Below are 12,544 nucleotides of genomic sequence, written 5' to 3'. Positions count from 1 at the left end.
CTAACACCTCAACTAGACTACAGCACCAAGTGCCATGTCCAGTCTTTTTTTAAACACATCCAGAGATGGTGATTCTACCACCTCCCTGGGAAGACAATTCCAGTGCTTTATTATTCTTTCAGTGAAAATTTTTTTCCTAATATCCAACCTGTACCTTCCCTGACGTAGCTTGAGACTGTGTCCTCTTGATCTGTCAGTGGCTGCCCGGTGGAAGAGACCGACCCCCACCTGTCTACAACCTCCCTTCAGGAAGGGAACTTCAGGAAGTTGTAGAGAGCAATAAGGTCACCTCTAAGCCTCCTCTTCTCCAGGCTAGAACCCCAGTTCCTTCAAACGTTCCTCATAGGGCTTGTGTTCCAAGCCCCTAGATTGGAACACAATCTAGACCTTGAGATTGTCTAGCTCAAGTTTCTGCTCAAAGCTGGCTCAACCACGAGAGGGTTGCTTGGCATCCTGTCCAGTCATGCCTTGTGTACCTCCAACCTGGTCCAGTGCTGAACCACATCACAGTATTTTACTATTATGTTTAAGTTGAATTGTCTGTGCTTGAGTTTCTGCTCATTACCTCTTGTTCTCTCTCTAGGCATCAGAATAATAATAAAGTCCGTGATAAAGTCCGTGATAAAGTCCGTGATAAAGTCCATCACCTTCGGGTAGATGTTACTTTTCTATGGAGTGAAACAGGCTAAGTTCCTGCTATTTCTGCTACAGATCTTTTCCCTCCCAATTATTCTTTAATTCACTTCTCCAACTGGAGACTGAAGATGCGAACTGGGAAATATTTCTGGTTTTACATATCAAATAATCAAATAATTAAATGGTGCATTAGAAGACTGCCTTTTTACTCAGTCTTGCAAATGCACTGCTCCCTAATTCTGCATGCTTGTCTGGCATGCACCATTTCGTTTACTGCAGGCTGTTGACTGCAGACACGACTATGACTGACCCTACTAAGACTACCAGGCAACACAGCTGAAGTCAAGTCATCCCACGGTAAGAGTATGGCAACAACAGAAGATCAATACTTTCACGGTAGTAATAAACAAAAATTCAGTTAGCTCAAGCACGTTGGAAGAGAACACCCGCACAGCTGCTGACAACCGTACAGCCTTTGGCTGCTCTGAGCCTTCGATCAGAACTTTTATCCGTTCACTTTACAGCACCGAACGGGTGCTCCGAGGGTCGCCCCGGCAGCGCGGGGAGCGAGCGAGCTGCGCTGCCAGCCCGGGCCCGCGCCCAGGGCTCCCGCAGCGGAGGGCGCGGCAGGGGAAGCTCGGCGTTCCCGAAAAGCCGGGCAGGCCCGGGACCGGGCGAAAGCAACGCACCAGCCCCCGCATACCACTTTGTCTAGGCTTCAGCTTCATTTTTTCCCCCCGGTTTTCACTTCGAAGTGCTCGGCGATCACCGGCATCAGCCGCGGAAACCACCCCTCGTCCCAGCCGCGCACTGAGCCCCGTGTCCTGCTGTCCCCGCTCACGGTAACGGAGCCCCGCGCTCAGCACAGCGATACTCACGAAGGGGCCCCTCCGGCCTCTCCTGAACAGGAACGCCATCGGGACGGGACGGCTCCAACCACCGCCCCACAGCCGCTTCCTCGCCGCGCCGGACGCTTCGCCCTCGCGACCCGCCTGGCAACAAGGCCACGGCGGATTTGCTGCGGGCCGCGCTCCTCCAGTCAGCGCGGGCCTTGCTCACGCTCGCTCGGCCGTAGCAACCGCCCCGGCTGAGGCGCCTCCGCTCCTCCTCTCCCCCTCCGCTCCTCGGCTCCTCCGCCCCTCGGCTCCTCCGCTCTTCCTCCGCCCGCGGCCTGCGGAGCTCCCGCTGCCGCGTCCCGGCCCCGCTGTCCGGCGGGCCCCTGGCCGCTGCGGGCGGCTCCTCTGGGCCGGCCCCTGGGCCTCTCCTCGCTCCCCAGAGCGGGGCTCCGCTCCGGGATGTGTTTCGGTGTGCGTGTTTGCGGTGGGACCGGCCTGTCTGTGGTGCTTGTACTTAGAGCATACCTTAGCCCCCAAGGCTCGTAATAGTCAGAACACCGCGTAAAGCTGGAAAACCTAAAATAATCTCTCCCAGCAGCTACCTTGTAATAATTGGTCTGGAGACTTCCACCAGCTGAGGGACGGAGGTGCCTCTGGAGTTGGCTTTGTGATTCAGGAAGATTTTCTCCCAGCAAGGGTGGATGAAGGTATGGAAAAGGCAATGTGGGTTTTTTCACCATCTGTGTTTTAATTCGGGCGTTTTTCAGACTGAGCAGTGAAGCAGAAAGTGGAATTTGCAAGCCAACACAACAGCCTGTAAAAGTGAAGAGTTGCTGGCCGATTTTGATATGTTCACCTTAGCTGCAAGGAAACTTGAGGAAGGAGGTAGTGTCTCTTCCAGAATATTGCATCCTAAGTTTATGATTAAAATTTATAAGCTTGGAACAGGTTTGTAAAATGTGTTGCTACTTTTCCACATTTCTTTCTAGAGTGTAACTGCTACTGAAGGAGGATTTTAAAGGAGGTCTGATGACAACAAAAGCAAACTTTCCTGTGACAGCAGGATCTATAGTTGTCCCTTACGGGCATGTGATTGGAAATGAGAAGTGGAGAGGGTCAGAGCTAGCCCAAAGGCTACAAGGTAAGCACAAACAAATTGAAAGAGGAAAAGCAAGTCAGGCAAAACATCCCCCTCTATTGCCCAGTAAGGTTAAACGGGTGGAATATGCTTTACTCTGTGCCTGGCTGGTCCCATGTTTGTGGTACGGACTATGTTAGCAGGCTGAAAGATCCCGTTTGTTTGGCACGTATCTGTGAGATCAGCTCAGTTTTCATAGCTGCAGAGCACTGCAGGGAAGCAGCGGAATCTGCTGTTGTGGGGCTTTGCAGATAGGCATCTCCACTGAGCTCCCTTGAATTTACATCTATACTGTGCTACCATCTTGCTGGCACAACAAACTAAATTGTGATGATCCCTCCAGAAAAGCGTGTGATATTTTTGTTCAAGTCCAGAGTTTACTGAGCAGCTCTAGTACTTTTAAATCTGTAGATTGGAACTGCTATTAATTTACATTACTAAAGACATCAGACAGTAGTTCTGATTGCTTGTAATAGATTTACTTAAAGGGAAAAAAGGCTTTTTATAAAGTTCATTATCAAGTCACTAGAATTACTGACACTTTAGGAAGGCTGTATTGTGAAATAATTGTTAGTATATTTTTAACTACTGTATTTTTTCCTCTAACAATCTCACCCTAAGGGAAAGTTAGACTCATCTTTGAAGATGCCTTGGGACTGGTGGACTTTCATCTTTCAAACAGAACTTGCATTTTACTTATTTCTGAAGCAGATTTGGTTGCAGGGGATGAATTCAAACGAAGATTGGTTAGGTTTAGAAATGTAAGTGCTATATAAACAGAAATGTTTTCACTTAATACTTGTTTATTCCATGCTTCTGAAAACGTTATTCTTGTGTTTTTTTAAATTCTATTGGTGATGACCTTTTGCAATAATTTTCACCTGGAAACAGAAAAATTCTGCAGCTGTGTGATAATGCTGTATTAAACCTCTGTCCTGTTGCTGCAACTGACATTCTTCCTCCAATTTGCTATTAGGCAGCTCATACTTGAAAGAATTTCTCTCTGTTCCATTGCATTAACTTGTCATTAACAAGGTTTTGCCTAATATCTTTTTCCTTTCAATACAGGCCAGCAGTCTTAGGGGAATTGTAATAGTAGAGAAAACCCAAATCAGTGATCAGTACTACCTAGGAGTACAAAAACTTGTTGTACTCGAACTTGGAATGGTGTTGCTTCCTGTGGCGAATCAAGGAGAAGCGTCTCAGCTTATTATTCAACTAGTAAGTTTATATTAAAATATGAGATGTATAGCAGAGCAGGTAGATCTCCCCAATGATCACTTCGTTGCAGAGAGAATACATAGGATCTTGAAGGAGCACAGCATCATTTGAATGTAAGAAATAAATCTTCTGCAACAGTGATACAGTAGTATAGTTCAGTGTAAAGAAGGCTCATTTGGGAACAAAGAAAAAAAGGCTGCAGAATATGATCCTGGATTTTAAAAACGTAATCTTGTATGAGGTGCCACTAGGTAGCATTAGGCAGATGTCACTGTCAAAATCAACTTGAGATTTTGCTTTCTCTAAGGTTAGGGAAACTGTTTTTAAATTGTTTCTTGTTACCCTTTCTCTGACTGCATCCAAAAGGTGACAAAAATACTTGTTTTTATTTGTTGTTGCTATTAATTGTTGTTGCTATTAATTGTTGTTGCTATTAATTTGTTGTTGCTATTAATTTGTTGTTGCTATTAATTGTTGTTGCTATTAATTGTTTCTTAGTAAGGTTTTGTCCGATAAGGGATGGAGGAGGGAGATTGTATTTACAGCTTCCTAGGGATTGCACGGAGCTGTGTAGGGATGAAGCCAGGTTCCACCCTGGCCGCCGGGCTCTGGCAGAAGCGCTGGGTGTCCCTGACAGCTCTCTTTGGCTCCAGGTGCGGGAGCAGAGCAGGGATCGCGGCGCCAACCCCTTCCTTGGCAAGCAGCGCGCTCAGCCGGCAGAAGCCGCGGTGCTGCAGGCGGTGCAGCGCATCCCCGGCCTTGGGAAAACAAAAGCTCTGCTCTTACTGCAGCGCTTTGGAAGCATCCATCGGCTCTGTAACGCAGCCATCCATGAGCTTGAGCAAGCACTTGGACAAACAGTAGCACAACAAATTTATGCTTTTTTGCATTCCTGACGTGCATGTGCAGTGGTTTTTTGGCAAAACCAAAACGTGGGTTCTTTCTTCTGAATTATAAAAGTTTGGTTTTAATAATCACCTATTAATGCTGATTTCTGTAATCATGGCTAGCAGCAACTGGACTCTGATGCTTCTTTTTTTACATCTGCTCCGTTCCTATAGATTAAGCTGTGCAAATTGCCTTGGAAAGTCTGTATTTTGCATCTATCTGGAACAAATAAAAACCAAGAAAGCTGTCTTTTTCAACATCTGTGTTTCAAAATGAAGAGCAATCTGCCTGCTTACTTTGGTCTTCCAGAAGAAAAAAAAACACCATATGAATATGTGCATAGTAACTTCTCAGTAACTGGAAATATGTTACGTGTGTTTAAAAAGGTAGCATTTATTGCTTTAGAGTAACACCTTTGATTTACAACTATTTTGAGTTCTTTTGGAAAGTCCTGCTGGAATACAGGTTTGACTCCACGCTATTCAGGACAGTTAATCCTTATTAAAGTGGGATATAGTCCTTCCATCTGCAAAACAAACTCAATGATGCCTTTATTATTTTGCCCCTTCCTCCCTGCCAAGGATTTTCAGAATCCTAGAGGAGCTTTGAGAAGTTTTGATGAAACACGATGATTGAATTAAGAAGTACAACAGCAGGCTAAATAGAAGTAATACTAATTTCTCAAATCTGTGAGAAATTTTGTACCGGTTCATCTAAGTAGCAAAGGATTAATAATTCATATAAATCATAAAGGTTCAGTAAATCATACGTCAAGTTAAGATCCTACTTGCTATTACATTTTCAGACATTATGAGTTAGTAGCTTCAGAACTGCAACCATCAGAATTTCAAATTTAAATGTATTTTTAACACTGGTTAAGACTGCATAAGAAATTACAGAAGGTCACCCTTTTGAAAAATTTACCTGTGCATGTGTAATTTGATATATGTTACATAATGTATTATGTACATCAGGTTTTTATTGTGCAATTTTATTGCAATAAGTGCAGCACAAGCTGCATTTTATTTCACCTTCTCCCAACAAAGTCACTGACTGAGAGTTGCATTTCCATGGCAAAGATCTGCCTTTTGAGAAACTTCAAACATAGAAAAATCATTTTTACTAGATGTGTACAAGGCCAGGCCTCATTGAAGGCCCAGCTTTTCTCACAACTCTGCATCATCTTTAACTGAAAAAGTATTAAACAGTGTGCTCATGAGTCTGGCATCTCAGCCAGAAAGGCCAGGAATTAGAGGGAAGAAGGCAGCCTATAAAATCTGATTATTTTTTCTCTTCCATTGGCTGTCAATAATGATAATCAGGATATATCTGTACATGTTAATATGAAGGTGTTTGTATTTACATATGCAGTAATAGAGCTATAAAGACTTTTGAATTCTCTTCAAGGAAAAGGAAATTTGAACAAATAATCTGTTGTAGATATATAACACTGGCTTTCCACAAATCCATGAAAATGGATTTATATGTTAAACCCAAGGGAGTTCATGTAATGCTGTCTTTACATGTCACTGTAGGGATGGATGAATCACCTATTTCTTCATGCACAATAGCCCATCTTTATTCTTCACAGCTCATATTTATATGGTTTTCTAAAGGCATTGTCTTTCATTTTAATTGGTTAGTAACTTAGTGTAACTCAGTTCATTGGTTAGTAGTTGCTAATGTATGTGGCAGTCAAAAGGGAAAGAAAATCTGAAAGCAGGAGTAAAAGTATAGAAAAAGTCAAAGGGTTGTAATAAAAGAGATACTGTTACATTGCATTAAAGTAATTTTCAAGCAATGAACACTGAGGGAAAAAAGAGGAATAAATTACTAAATATTTGTAACATAACTGTCAAGGACTTGAAGACTTTTCTTGATGAATAACTTACATAAGCAGGATCATCCATGACTTTGGAACTATATTAACTTTTAGAAATATGCAAAACATTGATTGTTTAGTGTTTGAGCAACCACACAGCTGCTGCACAGAAAGTGCCCAGGAGCTTCCTGACAGCTAAAAAATGGCCAAGTTTTTTTGTAGACCTAGAACTGTAACTGCTTTGTTTTTGTTGTTGACTTGTAGTTCACTAGTACCTGGAGACCATAAAAAAGAAGATACAAGACTATTTTAGAAACAGCACACAACCCCCATGCCACAGGGAGTTCAGCGGCAGAGAGTTCCAGGTCAAGTCATTGCAAATCCCAAATCTGCATTCACACGGGGCTCTGGGACTGATGGGCCACAGACATGACCCAAATGGAAAAGTAGGATACATAGGTCAGTCCACACATCAACACTGTCCTTCTCAGAGAGAAGGTGCAGTTGTGGTTGAACTGTGACCAAATTTTAGTCATAAAGCTTGTTGAGAATGATGCCATTGGATCCAGAGTAGAAAATCATTGGGAACTAGATGGTGAAAATGCTGCTTTTTAGAATACAAACAAGGAAAAATGATAGCTTTGTTATCCAACAAATATTGCATTCCAGGACGGATAGAATCTAGTTTTATATTTATGCTGCAAACCTCACAGGCCACTTCACAAGAGGTCCGAGCAGAACTCTTGCACTGCTCAACAGTTCTGCACCAGCAGATGGGAAAGCAGGAATTCCAAACAAGATTCCTCGGTGGAAAGACCTGTGTTGAAGTCAAGCAAGAAGAAAAGGACAGTGTTGCAGAAAGGAGGAATTGTTCTATTTCTGCATCCAGAATTTTCACCTGGACGTGCCTAAAATCCTTTGCTGTAAATGTTTGCAGCATTGGAGTACCACAAATGCTGTGGGCTTGCCAGTTGTTGATAAAAAGGAAGAGCAGGACTGAGGACATGCTAATTGTAGTACTAGGGCACCTGATGACTCTACACAAACCATTAAACTTTATGCAGAGAAAAAGTCAAACTCTGTTTAGTCAACTTGGAGAGTTTCATGTAAATAATGTAGTGTTAAGGGGAGGAGGGGGGCAAGGGGAAAGACTTACCTGTTAATAGCAGGTCACCACAGCTTACTTAGTGAGTTCAGCTTCAGGCTGGAAGCTCTCTTCTGGCTCACGCAGAAGAGCTGGCATTTCAACCCACCAAATACGGAACAATGGAGAGGGGTTCAGAACCTACAAAACAAGCCACTGAAGAATCACAAGAGACTGACAATTCACAGGAAGAGCCTCTGAGCATTTAAGGACTGAATGCTCCATGTCACACACACTGTAACCTGAAGACAAGATAGAGCAGTATAAATCTGAGTCACAAAATCAATTACCATGAAAGCACAATCTGGCAAGTTTGTGATCACAGCTAGCAATCCCCATTCTCTGGCACAGCTGGCATGTGTGCAGTTAGTTGGGAGCCAGAGAGCTGCAAAAACGGGTGCTCGTGGGTATGCTCCTCTTGTTAAACTCAGAAGCAAAGTGGCACAAGTTAGAGCACTGATTTTCACTTTAGAATACCTTTGCCTTTGGGAATGCACCTCACAGAGGCTGCTCTTCTGGAGTTTGAAGTCCCATTATTGATGGGAAAGCATCCAGAAGGTAGAGGAAGAGCTGCAGCACCAAGCCGAGCCTTGCAGGGTTTCCTTGCACCTGGCAAGGAGCAAGTGCTGAAAGGCTCGTGCCACCCTCCCCCTGGGTCACTTGGGCTCCTTGCATGCCCCAGCAGCTTCCTGGTGCCTCTGAGTGCAAATCCAACTAAGATCCAGTCATGTCCAGAGATAAAATCCTGAAGCAGCTCCAGAGGTGCTTTGTTGCTTTGTCGCTGTGAGTTCTGCAGTGCCAAAGACTGTAAATGTGTGGGTTTCCAGCCAAACCTGCTCGTATTATAGCCCTTTAGACCTGTCATACTGCATTGACAATATTTAGATACTGTATTGGCAATAAGTTTAGTCGTAATCATCCACATCATCAGTGTCATACATCTCACACCTGACCAAGAGTCTTCTCCCTACAAGTCTGCCACAATCCCCAGTGTTATCTGGGCCAAAGTACCACCAGGGGAACATGCTCGCTATCAGAGCATCATCCATGATCATCATAAGGGTGTCATTGGCTTCATGATATGGGTTTAGAGTACTAGCCATCCAATTCCAGTGGCAAGGGACATGGTGGGACTTCAAGTAGTGCTTAAGGCTGGCTATAAAAGCTCCAGGTGTTTGACAGAGGTGGACAGAATCCAGTTCTCTGTCCTGAAAATCTTCATCGGGGAGAAGAGGAAGACCGCGCAGGATCTCATTATATTTGCACCATGCCTGGGCAGAGAGCTCAGCATTCACAGATTTCTTCACACAGGACATTATTCTCCCTGCTTTATTGGTAAACAAGGAGTGCCAATGCCGATCCTCGAGGTTCTTATGGCTCAGTAGGTTCTTCAAAGAGCTTCCCAGTTTCCCTTGAACTTCTCAAGGTTTGTCTTCTGAAGAATACATGGATGATTCAGTTTCTTTATCCTCAGCTGAAATCCCAAGGTTGGCAGCATCACTGCAGAAGAAACCACGTCATTCCCATCATACAGGTATAGAAATGGGCTTTTTTTTTTAATAATAATAATTTTTTCTGCTTAACCTCTGTATTCCAGAACAGGAGAGAAATGCTTTGTGGAATCATACACCAATCAAAAAAGTAAATTAGGGTTGTCATGAATAAGGACATTTGGAGATCACAAAGTTCACCAGTTCAGTTGCCCTTCTTGCCATTTACACAGCAAGTGAAGAAGAGTTTGCTGGTGCTTGGCCCTTCACTGACTGAATATTCTGCTCAAGAGCAAATACCACAAGCTCTCCAAATTCAGCAAGTGGCCCAGAAATCTTATCATCTGATTATGACAGTGTCTATCTGAGAGCTCAAAGGATGGAGGATGGGCTGGCCATAAGCAAAGGCAACTTTGGGAGGGAGCACAGCTGCTACTCCTCCAATTTCCCAAGTGGAATAACCCTCCCACCTCTTCCACCAGAGCCAGCATGCTGCTGGGGAGCCCCTCAGCTGAAGAGGCCCTGGGGAGATGTTGGACACTAGCCTGTTGTTCAGCTGTGACAATCAGTGACTCCATCAGTGACTCCAGGACCACAGATGATGACAGATGATTCATCCCTCTCCCTTTTTTCTTCCTCCAGGTTTTTTTCTTCCTCTTGCAGTACCTCCTCCTCTTCTGAAGGAAAAAATTCTCCATGAATAGAAGACATGGCACACTGCTAATCCCATTTAAACTGAGAAGTCCCACTTCCCCAGCACTGGCCTCTCCCAGAAACAATAGATGCTGCTGCTTCTCTCAGAATCCTCATGTTCATTCTCACTTAGCTTCCTCCTCCCAGGGGATCATGTCATCCCCTACAATGTCACACACATCCAAGCCTGCCAAAAGCCCTGCCAGCCTCTCTTACAGCTTTCCCGAGCTTTTCTGCCTAGCCATCATCGTTCCAGGCCTAGAACAATGTGCTGGCAAGATCTGCAGGATGTTTTCTGGGCAAAAGCCTAAATGGACTCAACTGCTCAAAAGTCAGGAAGCAACCAGAGAGGCCAAGGTGTTGGTCTGGCAGCCCTGCAACTTCCAGACTTGTGGAGATGGCTGTGAGCTGCCCAATGTGCAATGGTAGGGGGGAAAAACAGGGGATCTTCCTGGGAGACAACAGACAGTGCTCACCTTTCAACATCCTGGGTAGGTCCTTGGTAACCCTAGGGAAGGTCCCCTCTCCTTTCAGGAAGATTTCTGCCGGTTCCAGATGAGCCACTTGGATCTTGAAAGTCTTGCAGAAGATTCCTAGCTTTCCTGGCAGATAATAGACTTTCAACACTTGCTTCTTGCCAGGTACAATGGAGCCCTGCAGGGACAGGAGAGGAGGAAGGGACTGCATCAAAGGTTTGATGTGGGATGGCTCAGGGGACAGACAGGCTGAGAAGACAGGTTCTCATCTAGAAGAAACCATCAGAGCACATCACTTTCTAGCTCCCTTGTGTCCAAAAGCTTGTTCCTCCAACCCTGGGGTGCAGTGTATGCTCCTGAGCTCTCTCTCAAGGCTGCAGCCCCAGCACAGCCTGATGTGAGCACAGCTCTGCTGCTCGTGGCATATGCCCTCTGCCAGCAAGGACCACGCCCAAAAAATAAAAGCTCTTTTGCCAGGCTCTGTGGAAAAGGAGTGAAGTGCCTGCACTTGCAGGAGGGCCAGGAGCTCCTGTCACAGCACATCAGCAATTCCAGGCTGGTGTCCAAGGGCCTGACCCCTTATTCATGATCCCAAGTAAAACACCTTCTGCCTCTGTGGTTACACCATCCTGACTCATGGTTTCTTGCACACATACATCTCTGGAAATGCAGGAGCAGAGACTAGGATGAGTTCTGGGGATGAGAGTGATGGCAGGAAGGGCCATCCTCCTCTTTGGGCTTTCAGAAATGCTGTCCAAGCCCCAGGCTGGGCTCACAGCAGCGAGGTTGACGGGAAACACGGCTCCGGGTGACAGGACACAGCTGCAGCTTTCCTTGGCTCACCCCTGCACACCGGGCCGGAGCCTCGGCTCCCCATTCCTGTTGCCAGTGCAGGGAGAAGCGGCTGAGCAGGACAAGCCCTGCCCCTGGCTCTCCTGAGTTACTCCAGCACACAACACGGCTGCAGCCAAAGGGAGCCCGGCCAAGCTGCCGGTGCCAGGATGCTGCTCCAGCTGCTGAGAGCACGGCCCACGCAGAGCTGTGTCTGCAGGTGCCCGCAGGAGGAGGGCACCAGCGTGTCACCCCTTGCACGAGACACACATGGAATAATGGGAAAGCCCTTTGGCTTCCCCTTTGTTGCACTGTGTTTTTGATTGTAATTCGGTCCTAGGAGTCAGTTTATAATCCCCCCTACCCATTTTGCATTGTTATGGCAGAGTTTATTCTCAGTGGATTGTTCCTTTCCCCCTGTATTGTTAGTTTTGCCCCAGTTGTCCATCTCCCCAAAGACCTGCCCTTTTGTTCCCTGTTCTTCCTCCCATTGAATGTCAATCCCTTCCCTTGCCTGCCCCTTTCTTTAGAAACTTCCCTATCAATTTTGTATCCTTTGAGGCCCCATTGGTTTAAGTTGTTCTCCCCTGTAATCTCCCATTGGTTTAAGCATTGTATCCCTGCCTTGTGTTCCCCCCCAGTTCCTCCCAATTGATTCAAGATTGTACCTGCCCCTAAGACCTCCCCTGTTTATAAGCTGATGTATGGCTTTGATCCGTGTCTTTCTGTCTCTGGTCTTCCTGGGAATAAGCACCTTTGGAAAACATACAGAAGACCTCTCCCTGTCCCTTGTCCCTGCCCTCGACACAGTGCACCCGTGCTGTAGAGCAGCTGTGCCCTACAGCCGCAGCCCGGATTGAACAGCTTTCTGGAGGCTGCCCGCTCTTGCCGTCGCTGTCGGGAGCCAGTCGGGCTGAAGAAATCCGGCACCAGCACCCCTTCCCATTCCAGAGAGGGCCAAAGGCAGGAATACTGCTAAAGCTCCAAGACATCCAGCAGGACTGAGAAGCTAGGATGGTGGCATGCTGCAGCCTCTTCTCCGTGCTCTTTCAGCCCTGCCCCTCCCTGCAAAGCTGCAGGAGGGAGGGACCAGCACAAAGGCTGTGCAATTTCTGGCAAAGGAGCTTCAAGCCCAAGCAAGGAATATGGAAATGCTTCTTAGTGCTGGCAGCAGGGAGGCAGGGATGAGAAATAAAGTGACCCTCAGAAGAGCCAGCAGCACCCAGCTCCAGTATCAGCACAGCCAGAGAGCTGAGCACTTGTGCCTCTGGCAAGTGTGCCTGCCAGCCAAGGCCATGGGGGAGTCTATTAGGTGAGCAGTTGCTTGACCTCTCTGCCCCAGCAGCAATTGCTTACAGCCCTGTCTCTC

General features: G+C 46.1%; 2 protein-coding genes and 1 long non-coding RNA gene across 6 annotated transcripts in view; 1 reads left to right on the top strand and 2 right to left on the bottom strand.

The window, feature by feature from the left end:
- The window catches only part of CEP89 (centrosomal protein 89), a 31,466-nt gene extending 29,734 nt beyond the window's left edge, over window positions 1-1,732 (bottom strand). Inside the window, exon 1 of one of the 3 annotated variants that reach the window (XM_068202518.1) lies at window positions 1,515-1,732. In XM_068202518.1, the coding sequence (XP_068058619.1) occupies window positions 1,515-1,553 (39 nt within the window). In that variant the 5' untranslated portion in view covers window positions 1,554-1,732. The remainder of the gene's footprint in view (window positions 1-1,514) is intronic. The other 2 variants (XM_068202516.1, XM_068202517.1) reach the window with 2 other exon arrangements.
- Window positions 1,733-2,430: 698 nt separating this feature from the next.
- FAAP24 (FA core complex associated protein 24) lies at window positions 2,431-4,968 on the top strand. The gene is made up of 4 exons (XM_068202503.1): window positions 2,431-2,613; window positions 3,232-3,371; window positions 3,679-3,831; window positions 4,485-4,968. The coding sequence occupies exons 1-4, from the start codon at window positions 2,502-2,504 to the stop codon at window positions 4,725-4,727; spliced, it is 648 nt and encodes a 215-aa protein (XP_068058604.1). The 5' UTR covers window positions 2,431-2,501; the 3' UTR covers window positions 4,728-4,968.
- A 4,034-nt stretch (window positions 4,969-9,002) lies between these two features.
- On the bottom strand, window positions 9,003-11,317 carry LOC137481052 (uncharacterized). Of its 2 annotated transcripts, XR_011003274.1 has the most exons (3): window positions 10,345-11,307; window positions 9,721-9,852; window positions 9,003-9,185 (listed from the first exon to the last, which is right to left on the bottom strand). It is a non-coding gene; the product is annotated as an uncharacterized lncRNA (long non-coding RNA). The 2 variants fall into 2 exon arrangements; XR_011003273.1 differs by having other exon boundaries at window positions 9,721-11,317.
- Between the last annotated feature and the right edge of the window lie 1,227 nt (window positions 11,318-12,544).

Source organism: Anomalospiza imberbis, chromosome 12, assembly GCF_031753505.1.
Source record: "Anomalospiza imberbis isolate Cuckoo-Finch-1a 21T00152 chromosome 12, ASM3175350v1, whole genome shotgun sequence".
NCBI classification, from domain to species: domain Eukaryota; kingdom Metazoa; phylum Chordata; class Aves; order Passeriformes; family Viduidae; genus Anomalospiza; species Anomalospiza imberbis.
The sequence above is the reverse complement of the archived record's forward strand: the minus strand, read 5'-3'. Positions and strand labels throughout refer to the sequence as shown.

Bases quoted from the DNA above. Each gene is read 5' to 3' on its own strand.
- FAAP24 (XM_068202503.1), top strand. From the start codon at position 2,502: ATGACAACAAAAGCAAACTTTCCTGTGACAGCAGGATCTATAGTTGTC. The intron at 2,614-3,231 runs GTAAGCACAAAC...TCTCACCCTAAG, and splicing joins GCTAGCCCAAAGGCTACAAG to GGAAAGTTAGACTCATCTTT. The intron at 3,832-4,484 runs GTAAGTTTATAT...CTTTGGCTCCAG, and splicing joins CTCAGCTTATTATTCAACTA to GTGCGGGAGCAGAGCAGGGA.